Genomic DNA, 19,137 nt, shown 5'->3' with positions numbered 1-19,137 from the left:
GCAGCCGCGTGATTTACCATTGGGTCAAACAAATTCAAACACAGCGCCAAAGACAGCGGCTTGACAGCCTCACGGCTTCACAGCAGACCAGACAGCCGTTTCACAGCAGTGTTCCACAGCGGTCGAAAACCATTTAGCGGAAGTGACTCAGGTAGAAGAAATACAGGCCAAACTCAAGCGGTTAGCTGAAATGTGATACGGAGGGTCCATGTCAAATCACTGCTGCACTACGATGTGCAGTGAAGTTCCTGACATTTCATCACTCTGCCTCGTACCTGCTAAATCCTGTTTTAAAGTTGTTTTCACACATTTTATAAGTAATAAAAACGGACGCACAACGAATACATTTTAAACAGAACATAATACAACATCTTGTTGAGAGCAGATTGACTGATGGATAAAAAGATGGATGGATGAATGATGAATTGATTGGATGGACAGACGGACGGATGGATGGATGGATGGATGGATGGATGGATGGCTAGATGGATGAATTACAGAGCTGTAGTTCATCAAAAGCGTCAGATGAAGAGACATTCAGCCCTCAGGACCCTTGAAGATGGATCCAGTCGGCCTGTTGTCAGTTTTACAAAGTGTCACATCTTGTTTTCTGTGCATTTTATTTTTCTATTTTTGACAACCTCAGTACACAAATCCTCCCTGTGATCCTCTGGCTGCTCCATAAACCTCATAAACAGCTGTGACTTTAGCAACACTCGGCCAGGATCATTACCAAACATCGCCACCCGTAGGTCATGTTGTCTGTCAGAGGCCTCCAGGCTGAAGAAACTCTTGGAGGAGTGCTGGAGTTGAGAACATATTTGCTGAGTAAAAGCAAACAAGTCGTGGTTTTACGTACAGCGTAGCTCCGCCTGGACTGAGAGATCATAAAAGGACTGGTCCTCCAGGTGAGCCGTCTCATAGCGGGTCAGGCCGGAGTGGCAACATGGGGGTCAGAGGACTCCAGCTGACTCTGTGGGTCATCTACCTGAACCTGATGGTCGGCTCGTGGACTGAGATCGGTAACTGAACACCATCAACTGTTTCTTTGCAGGTCTTTGAGAGTGAATACTGTTTTTTGAGCAGAAGTATGTTAAACATACCCTGTGTTGTTGACACACTAACGTTTTCTCTAAAAGTTTAGATTTCTTTAAGTACCTCTAGCTGTTTTTAAGTGGCAGCTTGGTTTCACTGTGTCATGTGACGTGAGTGGTGGTCTATCTGTCAGACAGTGCATACTGTTTTAAATATATGTCTTTTCTTCTCCAGCATTCACGACTGAGTCGACCCCACGGATAATGACCATCAATTCAGGTAACTAAACAAATGCACAACATCTACTTTTTCTTGCTTAATTTTTAACAGCAGTTTTTCATCAGCATTATTATTCTAACTTTTTTATTTACAGCTAATGCGTCTCACATTGGCCGAGTATGTACGACTTGGGGAAACTACCATTTCAAGACCTTCGACGGACACTTCTACCAGTTGGCGTCCACCTGTAACTACCTCCTGACCTCGCAGTGTCAGGGCAGCTACGAAAGCTTCAACGTCCAGCTGAGGCGCCGCACAGTGGACAGCGTCTCCACCATCAGCCTCGTCACCATGAAGATGGATGGGGCGGTGGTGCTGCTCGCTCCCGGCTCCGTCACCGTCAATGGGGACGAGTGAGTTTACCGGTCGGACACAGCGAAGCTTCCTCTGCCATCTGCAGGGGTTCATAAAGCTGACGCCGGGATTATATACATAGTTTAATACAGTTTTGATTATTCTAACTCATTTACTTCTAAGACATCAAAGAATGTCAGCCTTTCTGAAGCAAACAGATTCAAATCCACGTCACTCTCCTGATCCAAACATCAATCAGTCAGAGAGACGTTAAGAAGCCCTGTTGGCAGTGCAATTCAGACCAGCAAGCAAGACTCACAGCAATACTCAGGCTGATCCATAGAATGCAAGCTGTGCAGTAATGTAATACATCGATGAAATGCAATAAATAAATTCTTTAGAAATATTGTAGATTCTGCTGGTTCAGGTCTGTGCTCAAAGCTTGTTAGGGAAAACACTGGGTTTGCTGTCGGACACACTGTCACAGGGAAGAAGTCAGTGGAAACATCACGGCACAATGGGCTCATGGCTATTTTAATCTTTAAATAATGCAACCTGGGTCATCACAATATGTGTTGCAATGGCATCACGTGAATGTATTAAAAGTTTTAGAATTATGGAAACCAAGAAAAAACAGAGTATCACAGAAATGTGAAAATTGATCAAGTTAAATAGAATATTTTTGTGGTTTAAGGATGTTGAGAAAATGGATGTAATTGAGGATTTATCAGAATGGACCAGTTGTTCACAAGTCCACAAAAGACGCCGATGTTCCAGGAGATATATGTGACAGAACTGCAATCGCTTTGAAGGGCTCAGCTGTGAGCTTCCATTCAAACAAACCTCAAGATTCTACAACACGTGTTTAAAAGATACTCTGTGTTTCATCCAGGGAGTGTGATCTGCTGACGCAGCGGACATATCCACCTGCCGATGGTTAAAGCCTAAATAATAACCACAAATTATAAGATGTACATTAACACTATATTCCAGTATATTATTATAACATTATAAAGGTTTGTGTCGTTATGTAACGTGCATGTATTTCATAAAAAAACATACATGTGTACTGTGTATACATACAATTTTGTGTTTTATTGGCTGTTTTATTTAAACAGCTAAACAAATTTGAGAAGACTGATTTAATGAAGCTCACGGGTCTTAAAATCAAGATTTTAAAGCGTAAAATTTGTTTTCTGGTGTGAATGTAAAGCTGATCCTCATGTGAGTCAGAAGATCGGAGGACTACTGAGTTATATGTGTAGTGTTTTCTAAAGCTCAATCCAAACAAGCCTCGACTTCTTTCAGGAAGGTGTGAAAGTCATGGAAACCTGCTGTAGAGTGAAACATTTGTAACAAGCCGCAGAATTGGCTTCATATTTAACCTTTCTCCCTGTTTGACCGGAATAATGATTTGAAACTTGGTAATGTAAATTAATTTGAGAGGATCTCACCAGTAAAGACTGGAGAACCCTCTGAGAGTGTTTGGATCTGGATCCTGGCTGCAGTACTGAGTAGCTGAGAAGAGGGAAAATTCCCGACGCATCTAGAATCAGGACGAGGGTGGAAAGTGGCTGTGAGCCCGCCCACATCGAGCTCTCATCGCACCTGCACACACACACACACGCACACACACGCATGCACACACACACACGCACGCACAGTCTCGTATTTCTATCCTTGTGGGGACCTTCCATTGACTCCCATTCATGTCTAGCCCCTAACCCTAACCCTAACCCTGACCCTTACCCTAACCCTAACCCACACCACAACAAAGCCTAACCCTAAAGAAATGTTTTTGCACTTTTACTTTTTTCAGTAACAACAACATGGTCAAGAAAACACTGTTTCTCCTACTTAGGACCGGAGAAAGGTCCCCACAAGGCACGTCGTTCCACGTTTTGCTATCCTTGTGGGGACATTTGGCCCCGACAAGGATAGAAATACAAGAACGCACACACACACACACACACACACACACACACACACACACACACACACACACACACACAGACTCATCCATGTCTTTCCGTGGTTTGGTTTCTGCTGTTCCTCAACAAAGTGCTGAATTTCTGGAGTTGTGTGTCTGTTCTGGCTGCTTGGTTTATTTCTGCGGATGTTAATGTGTTGCGAGCGCCGCTCAGGCTCATCTGGTTGGTCAGATTTCAGTTAGGAAGGCAGTTCGGGTCTTTTTGCTGACTGTAACTATGACATGTTGGATGAGAACCCTTTTTCTTATTTATCTCTCGAGTTGTGAGTAATTTCTTAATGACGTATCAACAATGTGAAGTGGGACTTTCCCATGATGCAATAGTTTGTGTTCGTGTTGCTCCTTTTGGAAATGTCAGCTATGAAATTTTCTCTCGTAAGTAAAAGCGAATAAAAATAATCAGTAAACCAGGAGAAACGCTGACACTGGGTTTGCTTTGAAGCATGAGATGACATTGAGTCAGTCGTTTTCTGTTGTGTGACTTGTGTCTGTCAGTTTCCACTGCTTTGAGCCCCAGTTTCACTCACCTCTGCTTGTCTGCTGCTGCAGGGTGTCTCTGCCGTTCATCGCAGCTGGACTGTCCATCAAGGACACCGGCTCCAGCATCTTGGTGGACACCAGGTTTGGACTCAGAGCCACCTGGAACCTGGACGACTCTCTGGAGGTATGAAGCCCACTCTCACATTCACCACACACAGAAACACACACATCGGTTCTCCTCTGGGTTTTTTTGTTTTTGTTTTATTTTGATGAGTGAGTTCAGGGACAGATTCTGCCTCTGGCTGGTGGGCGGTCAGAGTTGAGTCATATGAAGAGGAGTCAAGTCACTTTAAAGATTCAGTTAACAGGCTGCATGCATTTTGAATGTAGTGTTTATGTTAATAATCATTCATATCTTGATCAGGAACATTATACATGTGTTTTCTCCATCTAAAAAAGGGTTGAACACTAACTCTTCCTCAGTCACTGCCACTGCCGTAAAGATGAAAAACACTGGTTAAATCCTGAAATGTCCCTGAGACAAAGCTGCGGCTCTGCATATTCAAACATATGTGCAGAAACAGAGAAGTCATTCAGAGCATCAGGATCAGAAAGCCAAACCGGGTGTGACGGTTTACCTGAAAGTGACCCTCACTGTGTTGAACAGCAGCTTGTGATTCGCAGCCTGTGGTCCAGAACCTCACAAAGAGAACCGAAGAGGCTTTTCCTGTTCTTAGCTTCTCAAAAATTACATTCGCTGTCTGCAGGATGGCTGGATGTTTCTTAGGCTGCAGGAAAAAAGCTGTTTGACTTTTTTCTTTGTCTCTTCTTTGACAAAGTTGTATTGTGTCAGTATAATACTCACTAATTCTGTGTTTGTGGACCATAAATCCCTAATTCTTATCCTAATCTTGAATCTGACTGTAACCCAAATAAATCCAAGTGACAATAATAGAAAAGATCAGCAGGTAAAGCCCAGCCTGCAGCGTTTTAAGCATTGGGCTTCAATGTCAGTCGGTCATGGGAGGGACTGGCGGGATATGTCCTGAGGAGATACGCAAACACCAAGAAAAGTCAGTGCAAATATATCTGCTACAAGTAAACACAAGGGAGCACTTCACCAAGTGAATGTGATTAACGGAGAGTAGGACTGGGAAGAAGGCTGAGAGGGTTTTCTTCATTCTTCATGCTACCGTAGTCCAGATTCTATCAGCCAGCAGTCACTGGCTGCAGTCGTAATGTGAGCTGAAAAAAACGCTGAAAAAAACAAAGTGTTGCAGGTTATTGATCTGAGAGCAGAAACAGTTTGTCTTTAAAGTTTGATATTTCTCTATTTTTTATATTTGATGGGGTTAGGCTAACTCTAACCCTAACGAGTCACAATGGTTTATTTTCTTGATATCATTTCATGATCATTAATATTGATGTAATTATGTAATAAACTATCCACCCATTAGTCACTTCATCCTTCCATCCATGATGAACATCACAGATATATCAGACACAGTGAATAAAGAAACACTTATCTATCGCTTTGCATTTTGTCTTGAAAGGCTGTTTTGTTTGTTTGTTTCCACAGATTGAACTGGACAGCAGATTTATGGGTCAGACCTGTGGACTGTGTGGAAACTATGATAGCTACCTCAACGACTTCAACCAGGAGGGTGAGCTGACGAGGAGCGGTTTTTGCTGACAATAAGAACAGATGACTGATTCATTATTATTTCTCTTTTAAATTTTACAACCATGTATACATTCATTAGGAGGGGTCTTTCACAGATATGGTGGCTTGCTGTAGACCCTTCTATGTCAGTCTTATCTTAAATAAGTACTTCATTGTCATGTCTTGCATGTTTTGCATAACACCTTGCAAACATCAAGCAGTAATTGATCTTTGGGATAAATTTGTCTGAAGTAGGATTTTGAATGATTTGACTTCATTTGACGTGAGATCTCGGCCGCACGGTGGCGCAGTGGTTAGCGCTCTTGCCTCACAGCAAGAAGGTCCTGGGTTCAAATACCGGCCGGGGCTCGGGGCCTTTCTGTGTGGAGTTTGCATGTTCTCCCCGTGTGTGCGTGGGTTCCCTCCGGGTACTCCGGCTTCCTCCCACAGTCCAAAAACATGCATGGTAGGTTAATTGATCACCCTAAATTGCCCCTAGGTATGAATGTGTGAGTGAATGGTTGTTTGTCTATGTGTGTCAGCCCTGCGACAGACTGGCGAACTGTCCAGGGTGTACCCCGCCTTCGCCCACAGCAGCTGGGATCGGCTCCAGCCACCCGCGACCCCGAAAGGGAAAGAGCGGCAGAAAATGAATGAATGAATGACTTGAGATCTGAGCAGGCTGAGTGTGTGTTGTGTGCGTCTGTAGGCGAGCAGCTGTCCATACGAGACTTTGCTGACCTCCACAAGATGAGCGAACCCACAGAGGTCTGTGAGGATCCGGAGCCCCAGCCGCTCCAGAACAACGGCAACAAGGTAACTTTCACCTTTTCTCACACATTAATCCAGATGTTTCATTTGTTGGGCATCCAGAGAATCCTATGATCTACCTGTTCAGCCCCTGAGGGCCTGTACTCATTCTTTGATAAATACCTGAACAGACCTATAATCTGACTGATTACTGCCACATTTGACCAAATTCCCAGAAACGTAACAGAACAACTTGCTCTTGTTTGGCTGGTTTTTCAGGAACTGTGCCGACAGATGTTCACCAGCGAGGCGTTCTCCAGCTGTGAAAACGGTCTGGACGTGGACTCGTTCGTTCGAGCCTGCATGATGGACACGTGCAACTCTCAAAGCGTGAACTCCCTGCTTTGTAAAACCCTCTCCGAGTTCTCCAGACAGTGCGTCCACGCAGGAGGGACGCCGTCACAGTGGAGGAACGACACATTTTGCAGTAAGGGTGCCACATACGGTTAATTCAAAAGCCGTACTCTTCAATTCTTTGATGAATTGCTTGATTGTGGGCGATATAGCGAGAGGAAAAAACAAGGGCGATTTTGTCTCCTCAGCGAAAAACTGTCCGGACGACATGGAGTTCTTGGAGTGCAAGAGTTCATGTCCTGACAGCTGCTCCACGCCTGAAGCCAGTCAGACGTGTGACGACCACTGCCAGGCTGGCTGCAGCTGTCCTACAGGTACACACACACACACACACACACACGCACAGTCTTGTATTTCTATCCTTGTGGGGACCGTCCATTGACTCCCATTCATGTCTAGCCCCTAACCCTGACCCTTACCCTAACCCTAACCCACACCACAACAAAGCCTAACCCTAAAGAAATGTTTTTGCACTTTTACTTTTTTCAGTAACAACAACATGGTCAAGAAAACACTGTTTCTCCTACTTAGGACCGGAAAAAGGTCCCCACAAGGCACGTCGTTTCACGTTTTGCTATCCTTGTGGGGACATTTGGCCCCAACAAGGATAGAAATACGAGAACACACACACACACACACACACACACACACACACCTACCTGTGTGAGTGATGCTACTCCGTGCCTCATTTTCATAGTTCTGAGACAAAATTCCAAACGGTGGCATGTTAACAGTAGTGGGCCCAGGATCAAGCCTTGGGTAACGCCAGATGAAATTTTGCTGAGCTCTGACTCGATGCCTCCTCCTGGTGCAGAGAAGTTCCAGATGGGATTAGCTTAGGACTGAAGCGGCGATGCTCTCGATGTGCTCCAAGAAGAGAGTCAAACACAGCAGTGTCATTAAATGATTTGGACATAAACTTGACAGCAATCATTTGAAAGGCGTTTATTTTTTTAATGCCATATGAATGATTCATGACTGTTTTGCATATTTGAAGCACTGACTTGATTACTTTTCTGCCTCCTCAGGGACGGTGATCGACGACATCGGGATGACCGGCTGTGTTCCCATCTCCGACTGTCCGTGTGTGCACGGTGACAAAGTCTACGACTCGGGAGAATCCTACTCCTTCAACTGCAGAGTCTGGTAAGACGGCAGCGTCTCTGTGGATGAACACTCGAGAACACAGCTGAACATTTCCTGACAAGTCTGTGAAAACACACTCCCCTCCCATGTCCTCCACAATTGGAGCAGGAAGATTTTCGCTGAAAGCACCAGGCTGTTTCTCAGCTCTGTCCGATGTTCTTTCAAACATCTTAGTCTGTTTGATAGGTGCAAGTCTAAATTTGACAATTTTAGAGTGTGTGACTTCAAAAACAATGAGAAAGATGAATTACTGATCTAAGAAAAAAACGAGCAAATTAATTGATTTGACTTTTGAGAAAGTCACTGAAATGATCAAAAAGGAAGTAAGTCAAAGAAATCTGAGATGTTCAGTAATTTCATTACTTGTTAGCATTTTACATAGATTTATGAGTATTTTAAAATTTACTTAGACTGCCACATCACATCAAAAACCAGAAAGAGACATTCATTTCTGTAAATTCCGGCCTGGTTCGTGAATTTATTTCCAATACTCTGCTGCGCAGCTCCACCAGTTTCTCGTGCTCATGAATAAACTGCAATGAACGGATTCATCCGCGCCTCCTTCACTTCCTCCAGCTGCTGCAGAGCTGCTAATACAGGCAAATGGAAGTAAACACCACGTGTTGCCATTTCTCCTCTTTGGGGTAGAGGAGGGAGGGGGGCAGATTCAGTCTGGAGTTTTCATAGCTGCAGGTCTTCAGCATGTTTTCACTCTTTCACGTTACATGTGCCTGAAACTACTTCTTGAATCCTCATCCTCAGGTTTAAGCCTTCGCCAAAGGAAATATCAGTGAATATGTGTGTGTCTTGACAGTGTGTGTGAGAGGGGTCAGTGGCAGTGCACTGAGGAAAACTGCCCGGGAACCTGCTCGGTGGAGGGAGGAGCCCACATCAACACCTTCGATGGGAAAGTCTACACCTTCCATGGTGACTGCTCGTACATCCTGGCCAAGGTGATGCTGATGACCATGCGAGCAGTGAAGCCAGCTCGGTGGAAGAGCTGTCTGATAATACTGTTTCTGTTACTGACGTTACCCTCTGTCTCGTTTCAGAGTAATGACTCTTCCTACACTGTGCTGGGCGACCTGGTCAAATGCGGCCTGACTGACAGCAGGACCTGTCTCCGAACTGTAACTCTGGCCTTATACAGCAACACTGTGGTGAGCTTCTGCACACTCACACAGCTGCAGTCGCGTTTCCATCCTTTCAGGTGACGGTATACGGACTCACATCTACTAAATTCTCCATAACTTTAACACAAAAGAAGCCTGCCTTGGCTGTATCTGTTTGATTTCTATTCAGTTGAAATACCCTGCCATGTGTAAAAAGGTAATTTAATGACTTTAGGAAGTTAGAAATCATGTTCTCAATTCTCTATCAAAATTAAAATCCTCGCACTCAAACCACACAATGAGTTCAGACTTTTTGCCCTTTTTAACATTGTTTTCAGAAATGTTTCATGTTTAGTGTCGAGGTGTAGAATCTTCAGGCCGTCTCCATGAGGCCGCTCCAGCCGAGGCTTCCCCTCCAATCACGCCTCGATCCCACAGAGCCTTTTTGGATGCATATTATATTGGGATATTTTTCCCTGAGTATCATATGTGAGCAAGCAAGTATTAAAATAAGGATATTGAAACTAAAATAAATTCCCACATTAGACAGCAGCTTATTGACAACCATCCATTGCATGTGAGGAACATGTCTTCAGATTATGAGAGTTATAATGCACTCTGTTTGATGTTCTCCTAAATGTGTTTTTTCTCAGATTGTTAAAATCCAGTCGAGTGGGCAGGTCTTTCTGAACCGGGTTCTGTCTCAACTCCCTCTGTTCACACGTGAGTTCCCTCAGATATTATGATCTATATTCCAGAATCCCCCTGAATTCCTGAAAAAGGTTCCCAGCAGTCTAAACCTACAGCTTACTATGAAAAAACATTAACCTTGAAATGTGTTCCTTGAACAGATTTCATTACGTTAGTTTTTTTTTTTTTTTTTAGTTGGACCGATAAATTAAACTCCAAACAATATTTTAGAATACTAACACTTCTCCTTTCTTCCTTATTTCAAGGTAAAAGTACCTTAATTGAAGAAAAAAATGTGCCAATACAACAAGTTAAAATTGTCTTGATTTAAGAGAAATTCTCTAAAAACAAGTCTTTTTATTTTGCTGAAATACAATTTTTAAGTGGATTTATCTTAAATCAAGTAAAATGAGACATTTTCAATCAAAACAAGTTTAAAAAACTTGGTCAGACTTAGAATCTTTGCAGTGAACCTGGATCGGAATCAAGCTACTGTCCATGAGCTATCTTTATTCTATGGTCCTTATGGAAGTGGCAGATTTTTGCAACAAAACTGTCCAAAGTTTCCTTTTCTTGGCATTCAGATGACCCAGTTTGCGTGACGTTGCTTCTGTTGGTGTGGTTGAATGGACGTGTTGCTGTAACACAGAGTCTCTGATGTCCTTGGGCTTTTGCAGCTGAGCTGAGCGTCTTCATGCCGTCTTCCTACTACGCCGTCATCAGCACCCAGGTGGGCGTCCAGATCATGGTCCAGCTGTCCCCCACGATGCAGGTCTTTATTTCAGCTGATCCGTCACTCAAAGGAAGCACCTCCGGTAAAACTTCATCTTCTCTATTTCGCAAAAAACACTTCCACCTAAGGATTTGAGTGTCCCAGTTTTTTGTGCTTGTGTAACTCTCCACGATCTTCTCTCCTCAGGTTTGTGTGGAAACTTCAACAACAAAATGAGTGACGACTTCAGGGTGATGAGTGGACTGGTTGAAGGCACTGCTGTAGCTTTTGCCAACTCCTGGAAGACCAGAGTCAGCTGCCCAGATGTCAGAACACGATTTGGACACCCCTGCAGCCAGGGAATCAACAAGGGTATAAAAAGAAAACTCCCGTCAATGTGTGGTCCAGTCATTTCAGGCGATACCACATCATCCGACACGACGATTTGGGGTTCAACTGAACGCTCCACTGCACAACATGCTTTATTATGACTTAACTTATTTATTTTTCGATGTTTTAGAGAGTTATGCCAACTTCTGGTGCTCCAAACTGACTGATCCCAATGGAGTGTTTGCACCTTGCCACGATGTCATCAGCCCCACAATATACAAAGAAGTACGTCCGAGCAACAAGTCTCCACCACGCACATACTGCTGAACATGTTTAATCACACCTTTCTCACCACCATAGAACTGCATGTATGACAGCTGCAACTGTGAGAGGAGTGAGGAGTGCATGTGCGCTGCAGTCTCCTCGTACGTCTACGCCTGTTCGGCAGTGGGATTCCACCTCAGCGGCTGGAGGGACACCATCTGCGGTAAACAGCACAGTACTGTTAATATAGCTGTGTTTGTTCAAGTCTGATGTAGAATATTCAAAGAATACTGAGAGCAGCACATGCAAAATGTAAAGAAATAAACTATCTTCTTTAACAGATGGAATTACTATAGAATTTTTATATGAAGATTTATTTTGAATTAAATGAAGTTTTACATGGCAATGGCAGAAACATGTTTCTGTCTCCATGATGATGGGGTTAGGGCATTTTAGAAAAGTTCCATCTTGGGAGCCTTTCTCAAAAAGTTGCATCTTCTGTGGTTCTGAGCATCATTGTCATGTAAACAGACACACAAAATGCAAAAAAAAAAAAAAAAAAGTATAGCATTTTCACTTGAAATTGAACTCCAAAACTTTTACAATATACAACTTTAATAAACCTAAAGCAGCTAACTGCTCAATGAAACAACTTTAAAGTATATTGCATTACGTTATCACCTCATTGAATGACATCAATATTCTTCTACATCAAGTTTTTATATCAGTTGAACCTGAATATTTAAAAAAAAAATTAAACTGACATTTAATCTGAAAACAGTCCATATCTGCCAGGCCCAGGCCCAGGCCCAGGCCCAGGCCCAGGCCCAGGCCCAGGCCCAGGCCCAGGCCCAGGCCCAGGCCCAGGCCCAGGCCCAGGCCCAGGCCCAGGCCCAGGCCCAGGCCCAGGCCCAGGCTCTTGTCACTTTGATGAAAATAAACATTCTCATTCTTATTTACCAATGACATTCTAGGTAGTCTAAACAGAAAGACTTTATGTATGAAAAAAACGGTAACACTTTACTTGAAGCCCCCCTGCATAACACATTATAAGTACATTCATAAAGCATTATAATGCCATTATAACATGTGTAGCTGTAGTTATAAACATTCATAGATGATCACAATGCCAGGACCAAACCCTAACCCTAACCCTAACCCTAACCTTAATCCTATGCTGTATACTGCTGTATAGTGAGTTATAAAGCATTGTGATCATGTATTAGTGTTTATAACTACTTATAATGTGTTATAAAGAGGGGCTTCAAGTAAAGTGTTACCAAAAAAAGATTTCCAGCAGACCAGCCATAGCAGCATCACAATGAAATGGATCCATGTTGACTTCTAGTGCTTGAAACTTTGAACTTACTTGAAATACATAACGTCATGTTCAGATTTTAATTCCAGTTGCACCTCTGCAGCTCTGATTGAATTGTAAACCAATATTAAACCAGGTGGTGCATTAGGAGAAAGTTCCCCAGTAGTCTAAACCTAAAGCAGCATAACTGAGAAACTAAGCTGATTTAAACTTTAAAATCAGCTCCAATAGGTGGAGTTCTGTTGAATTTATTGCTGTGAATCTTTGCATTTTTCATTCATATTTTAATAGTTCAGCCTATGTATGATGTCTGTATGATAAAGACATTCTTATTCTCACCACCAGCAGTGTTTGAGGTATATTTGAAGCTGTACTTTTGCTTTGTTTTTGTTGGCCTGATGAAAAATCTGATTACCATGATTTCTTTTTTTTTTTCTCCAAATCAGGAAAATACAGCAAATCATGTCCAACGAAGACGGTGTATGGGTACAACACGACATGCTGCAGCCGAACCTGCCGCTCCCTCGGCCAGCAGGACTTCTCCTGCTTGACCAGCTTCCCCGCCGTGGACGGCTGCGGCTGTGAAGAGGGAACCTACATGAATGAGGACGGCCAGTGCGTGGGAAGCGACCAGTGTCCCTGTTACGACAAAGAGGTCATCATTCCTGCTGGAGAGACTATCTCCGATGATGGAGTCCAGTGGTAAGTGCTGAGTATTAAAGGTGTTGCTTTGGGTTTATTTTAGGCAGCGGGTGATTTTATAGGTTTAAAAGTCTTTAAAGCTTTCCCAGTCAGACTAAGCGGGAGGCTTTTAAGTAAAATAACTTAAAATGTTATAAGCTAAGGTTTCTACTGCATAGATATTATATTTGTGACACATAATTGAACATTTCTTGAGTTTTAATAAAGTTTCCTGTGTCCAGAGCCCACAATGAAAGGACATTTTCAACTAAAATTATATACTTCCCTTCATTTTTTAACATTTTCAGTCACCAATTATGTCAATTGCACATTTGATACAAACAGGTTAAGCTTTCACTTTGCTTGTGTTTTGGATGTGATTTACTAAAAATAGTGTGTCAGAAATATTTAAATGAGGGTTGTGTGTCCTGTTAAATCAGGAATGATCTGCTGGAAAAGCTTAAGTTTCTGTGCTTATTTGTCTGTATTTACTATGGAGTGAGTGTATGAAGCACTGAGCTGCCACAACCAAAAATACATGATGGAGTTACTCATGTTAGTAGAGGACATGATCAAACGCATAAGATCCTTATGGAAGATATATTGGGATTTAAGAGCCAAAAAAAACAAATGCAACAAACAACAAAGTGTGCGTGCGTGTGTGTGTGTGTGTGTGTGTGTGTGTGTGTGTGTGTGTGTGTGTGTGTGTGTGTGTGTGTGTGTCTGATAACATCAAAATCTGATGTTCAATAAAGAAAATATCTGATGGTAAAGTCTGCAAATAAAAATCTTGGTGGGCCAGTTGAGGAAATGTCCCCACAATAACAGCAGTGTCTGACTGAGAGGCTGGAGCAATTTTTACAGTTATAAACAATGCAAATGTCAGACATAGTTAATCACACTGCACATTGGTAGTAGAAACATAAACGTAGACAATGTTCCACATTCATGAAGGTAAAGACACAAGTATTTCTGTTCAACCAGTTCATCAAATGTGATGTGAATCAAATCAATTTCATTCAAGTCAATGTTATTTCGATAGTGCCAAATACGACACAGAGAAAGAGTAACAGCTGCACATGAGCAATGTGCATGAGCACATGTGGGTGACCGAGGATAGGAAGACAGAGGACAAGACTTTCTGCTGTGTTGGTTGGAGTTAATGGATTAAAGGAAAGAAATAGAAAGAACAGGCACATTGTCAGGAGGGATTCAAAACCTGGTTCGGGTTGGGGGGGCAGGGATTCAAACCAGACTCCTTCAAACACTCAATTATTAAAAATTCTAAAAAGTTAAACTGAAAGACAGCACAGAAGTGAAACTACTTTTCTCACTTTCCCTCAGTGTGTGCAGACACGGAAGTCTAAACTGCTCCGGACAAACAAAGTCCAGAGGTATGTTTCTGTTTGTGGTGTCTACACTGCTCCCGTGACGCGGCGCCCAGATGTAAAAATCTGAAATTTTCCTTCATCTTCCAGTCTTAAAGGACTGCCCTGCCCCCATGGAGTACTTCGACTGCTCCACGGCCCCCCGCGGGAGCACCGGGACCGAGTGCCAGAGGAGCTGCAGAACTCTGGACATGGCCTGTGTGAGTACAGAGCTGTTGTACCCCATGTTCAGGTCTCCCTGGTGGCTCATCCACTTTTTGGTGGCTTACAGATAAGCACGGGCTGCACGTCAGGCTGCATGTGTCCCGACGGCCTGCTGTCAGACGGAGCGGGAGGCTGCATCAATGAGACCAGCTGTCCATGTGTTCACAACGGGAATATCTACCAGCTAGGAGAGACGCTGAAGGTCGACTGCAACACATGGTGTGTACCGCGCATCGAGGACGCAGCAGCGTGTCCCAAAGCTCTCCGTTTCTGTTTGTTCAAACCAAAAGAGTCTCTCTGCAGTTTTGTGTTACATTGACGTTTGTGTGTGTTTTGTCGTTCAGCTCCTGCACAGGAAGAAAGTTCACATGCACTACCAACGTGTGCGACTCCGTGTGCACCATCTATGGCGACGGCCACTACATCTCGTTTGACGATAAGAGGTTTGACTTCAGTGGACAGTGTGAATACACACTCCTCCAGGTACAGCGGCACACCGATCTGTAGAGCACTGGAGCTTCTCGGACTCACTTTTTCTTCCCAAACACCCGCACCAACGTTGTGACATTGCCGATCGTCTTTGTCTCGCTTAGGACTACTGCGGCAACGATAAGATCAATGGGAGCTTCCGAATCATCACTGAGAACGTTCCGTGTGGATCCACAGGAACCACCTGCTCCAAGACCATCAAGATCTTCTTGGGGGTAAAAACAGCCCTCTCACTTAACTAAGGTTTACTTCAAGACAAGTATTTAACCAGGGATATATTTTGAGTGTGTATATACCCACCATGGTGGTCAGTAGGGGAGATACAGCGGGTGAAACTAATAAACTAATCATTCTGTATTCATCCCCTTAGGGAAAATCCCTTTTTCCACATTTGACCACACTGGTGAAATATTCCCAAGCAAGTAGAAATATGATGGAAAATTAGGCAGTTTTCTCAGAGTGCGTGACTTACTCACTGTATCCACATTGTGATTTGCGAGTAAATCCAGTTTCTACTGCATCAGTTTGCATTGACGACGAGCTGTTTACGTTTCAGGTCTGTGCAACCATTTAAAGGGGAAAAAAAGTGTTTGGATTAAAAGATTGAAGCTCATTCCAAGTACAGAGTCCTCCTAGATCGAGATCTGGAGTGGGTCCATAAATTTGTGTGGTTAAAACACTCCTAAGTCTAGTTTTGAAAGTCTGAGTTGAGTTAGGTATATATTTTGAAGAGTTCTGATCAGGTCTAAAGAATCCAGGTGGAGGTTAAAAGGTCCAGGGTACTGGTGAAGAGTCCAAGTTTAGTGCCTGAGTTGACTGTAGAGTGTTTGACTAGTCAGATGTGTCAATATTAAACATTGTCTAAGTCTGTTAAAGAGTTGAAATGTACTGTCTCACTATGAAACTCATTGCATGTGTGTGTGTGTGTGTGTGTGTGTGTGTGTGTGTGTGTGTGTGTGTGTGTGTGTGTGTGTGTCTACTTGATGTTGATGCCCACAGGACAATGAGTTCCAGTTCATAGATGACAGATTCCACGTGGTGAAGGGCAGCAACCAGGTGCTCCGCCATCAGGTGCAGAAAATGGGGATTTACCTGGTGCTGACAATCAAGAAAGGACTTGTGCTCATGTGGGACCAAAAGACAAGTCTGTTCATCTCAGTCAGTGCAGACTTCCAGGTAAACACACAAGTCTGCACGTCATGTGGGGCAAAGACAGTCCGAGCAGCAACGCCATCAGAATGTCCATTAACATGTTTTTCTACCATTTTTGGTTAAATTATGTAATTACAACGTAATTTTGCATCCATATTTCCATTCAGGACACCAAGTTAAGTGTATGAAGCTAAAAAAAAAAAAAAAAATTACTGTTAAAGGAGGGAGAATCATTTTGCTATCTACAGGGCTTGAAGACACGCGCAAAAATAAATTTCCAGGCACGCGATTTTTTTTGTCTGTCTCAAGCCCTGCATCTATGTTACTGAAACTATAGAACAATAACAAAGGAATAACGAAATGATGAAATTTGAGAAGGAAATGTGCTAGAAATCAAAGTTTATAGGGAAACAGTTAGATAGTTGAGCAGGACAATGAGCCCAAAGGAACGCACATTTATTTTTATAGAGCCAATTCAGAGGAAAGACAATCCACACTGCATTAAGAAAATAATAAAGAAAAAATTAAGTAAACTTCCTTAAAATGGAGGCAAAAAAATAAGTAAAATCAGTTGTACGATGGAAAACCTGAACAAATAATAATGCTGTAAGTCTTGATTTAACAGAAGTGAGTGTGTCAGCAGGAAGTTTGTTCCACACGTGAGGAGTGGAGGAGCTAAAACCTGCTTCAACCTTGTTTTTTCTGACTCTGATGACACTTTTAGTAAACCTCTGGCTGAGGACCTCAGGGCACTCTGTATATTCTATAGTAAATCGGAGGTGTATTCAGACCCAAGACCATTCAAAGCTTTATAGACCAGAACTCACATTTTGAAGTCAGACACTGATATAGCTGAGATCACATTAGGATATTCTCAAGAGAAAGTAAGTGGCAAAGAAGTACATCCGGTTGGACCTGTATTAGTTTTATTTTTAAATTTTGTTCAATATTTGTGATTCTAAAAAAATTCTATCTGATTCTGTAGTTACTGTCTGACCTATCAAACCAGCTGCTCTGGTTAGCTTTCTTTTGCATTTTGAAATTTGCATGTAACTATGTAAGAATATTGTCAAAGTTTCTGAAGTATGGCTTTTTGTTTTTGCTCAGGATTTTGTAGGGACGAAAACAAACAGGAAAGTGAAAACCGATGCAAGATTGCAGCCAAGTGAACAACTGAATGTGTTCTTTTTTTCTCAGGGTCGAGTCTGTGGTCTTTGTGGAAACTTCGATGGCAACAGTAAGAATGACTTCACCACACGCTCTCAGGAGACCGTGGCAGACGTTCTGCAGTTCGGTAACAGCTGGAGAGTGTCCTCCACCTGCCCCAGTGCCCAGCTCATCAGCGACCCCTGCATCTCCAACCCGTACCGGGAGGCCTGGTCTCAGAAGCAGTGCAGCATCATCGTCAGTCCCGTCTTCCAGACCTGTCACTCACAGGTAACCACAGCCAGAACCGCGAAGATGCTTTTACTGCTGTCGTCAGGGGTGGCTTTTAGCTTTGTGCGATGTGGGAAATTGCTCAGGGCACAACCTGTGAAGGGACACACCGTGCGCACCATGCTTCTCCTAACCATATATGCTTTTTGTCTGTTGCAGGTTGATCCTGGCCCGTACTATGATTCTTGTGTCAGAGACTCTTGTGCCTGTGACACCGGTGGCGACTGTGAGTGTTTCTGTACAGCTGTGGCTGCCTACGCCAAAGCTTGTAGTGAAGCTGGAACCTGCATTCAGTGGAGATCTCCAAAACTGTGCCGTAAGTTTGGCCGCTCCATACTTAGATGAGTCAAATGTGGACATCCAAAGCACAGAATGTTTGCCATATAAAGTAGCCCGGTGAATCGTTTTTGGTCTCTTGTAGCTATTTTCTGTGACTACTACAACTTTCCTGATGGCTGCGAGTGGCATTACAAGTCTTGTGGAGCTGAATGCATGAAGACATGCAGGAATCCCTCAGGAGAGTGCTCTGATCTCATCACTAACCTGGAAGGTGCGTGACAACCGTTATCTGGCATTCTAGGTTTTGAACTGGTGTGATATGGTTTAAGGTTACAGCTGGATACAAAAAGAACATCAAAATTGCAGGATATTTAAACAGACAGTGAATGGATTTCACTTATACGGCACTTCTTGACTAATTTAGCAGCCCCGTTGCACCTTGCATTGTAAGCCCCTCTCAAAATTTCATTTGTCAAGGAGCACTTTGGCTAGGTTGGTATTATGCAATGGAGGGCTTTGTGCAATATTTTAAACTGGGCATGGATGAGAAAAAGCTAAAGTTAAAGGTACAGATCTTCAGATCCTACAGTAAGAGGGAGAATCCTTATCTCACGTGAGGTGGCTTAAGGAAGCTCATTGCCACTAGTGACTGACATGTGGCAAAATTGTTAAGATGATGCAGGACATTTCCTTACCTTGGAACCAATGTAAATGTTCTTGTTCATAGTTGTCACATGGAGTTGACTCTGTGGTCTGCCACACAGCGTCATCCACAGGAGACATTTGTTCAGGTTTCATTTGGGTTTGGGAAAAGGGATGAAAGAAACCCCGTTTCTTATACATTTTGGATTCCTCGTATCGCCATTGCATATGCCCTCAGCACATCGGTTGAACATATTAGCATCTTAAAAGACTTAAACATCCCAGAAATCCATAAAATTGTGTCCAGCTCTATTGCCTCTCTATGGAGCTTTATGCTGAAAATGTTTGTCTGAGCCTGGCCACTTGGTAGTTGAATCCAACTGGTTCA

At 43.1% G+C, this 19,137-nt stretch overlaps 1 protein-coding gene across 3 annotated transcripts in view; it reads left to right on the top strand.

Moving 5' to 3' along the window:
* Positions 1 to 944: 944 nt before the first annotated feature.
* The window catches only part of LOC115389032 (mucin-5AC-like), a 39,057-nt gene continuing 20,864 nt past the window's right edge, over positions 945 to 19,137 (top strand). For all 3 annotated transcript variants that reach the window (XM_030092407.1, XM_030092400.1, XM_030092414.1), the window contains exons 1-26: positions 945 to 1,022; positions 1,270 to 1,314; positions 1,409 to 1,667; positions 4,148 to 4,262; positions 5,658 to 5,742; positions 6,451 to 6,557; positions 6,771 to 6,978; positions 7,094 to 7,219; positions 7,934 to 8,051; positions 8,866 to 9,004; positions 9,104 to 9,211; positions 9,817 to 9,886; positions 10,531 to 10,668; positions 10,773 to 10,937; positions 11,086 to 11,180; positions 11,256 to 11,382; positions 12,924 to 13,179; positions 14,503 to 14,552; positions 14,637 to 14,746; positions 14,818 to 14,969; positions 15,095 to 15,233; positions 15,344 to 15,454; positions 16,239 to 16,415; positions 17,589 to 17,828; positions 17,988 to 18,144; positions 18,250 to 18,378. In XM_030092407.1, coding sequence (XP_029948267.1) covers positions 947 to 1,022; positions 1,270 to 1,314; positions 1,409 to 1,667; positions 4,148 to 4,262; positions 5,658 to 5,742; positions 6,451 to 6,557; positions 6,771 to 6,978; positions 7,094 to 7,219; positions 7,934 to 8,051; positions 8,866 to 9,004; positions 9,104 to 9,211; positions 9,817 to 9,886; positions 10,531 to 10,668; positions 10,773 to 10,937; positions 11,086 to 11,180; positions 11,256 to 11,382; positions 12,924 to 13,179; positions 14,503 to 14,552; positions 14,637 to 14,746; positions 14,818 to 14,969; positions 15,095 to 15,233; positions 15,344 to 15,454; positions 16,239 to 16,415; positions 17,589 to 17,828; positions 17,988 to 18,144; positions 18,250 to 18,378 — 3,502 coding nt within the window. In that variant the 5' untranslated portion in view covers positions 945 to 946. The remainder of the gene's footprint in view (positions 1,023 to 1,269; positions 1,315 to 1,408; positions 1,668 to 4,147; positions 4,263 to 5,657; positions 5,743 to 6,450; positions 6,558 to 6,770; positions 6,979 to 7,093; positions 7,220 to 7,933; positions 8,052 to 8,865; positions 9,005 to 9,103; positions 9,212 to 9,816; positions 9,887 to 10,530; positions 10,669 to 10,772; positions 10,938 to 11,085; positions 11,181 to 11,255; positions 11,383 to 12,923; positions 13,180 to 14,502; positions 14,553 to 14,636; positions 14,747 to 14,817; positions 14,970 to 15,094; positions 15,234 to 15,343; positions 15,455 to 16,238; positions 16,416 to 17,588; positions 17,829 to 17,987; positions 18,145 to 18,249; positions 18,379 to 19,137) is intronic.

Source organism: Salarias fasciatus, chromosome 1, assembly GCF_902148845.1.
Source record: "Salarias fasciatus chromosome 1, fSalaFa1.1, whole genome shotgun sequence".
Lineage (NCBI taxonomy): Eukaryota > Metazoa > Chordata > Actinopteri > Blenniiformes > Blenniidae > Salarias > Salarias fasciatus.
Note: the sequence above shows the minus strand (reverse complement) of the source record. Positions and strands in the feature narration are given on the sequence as shown.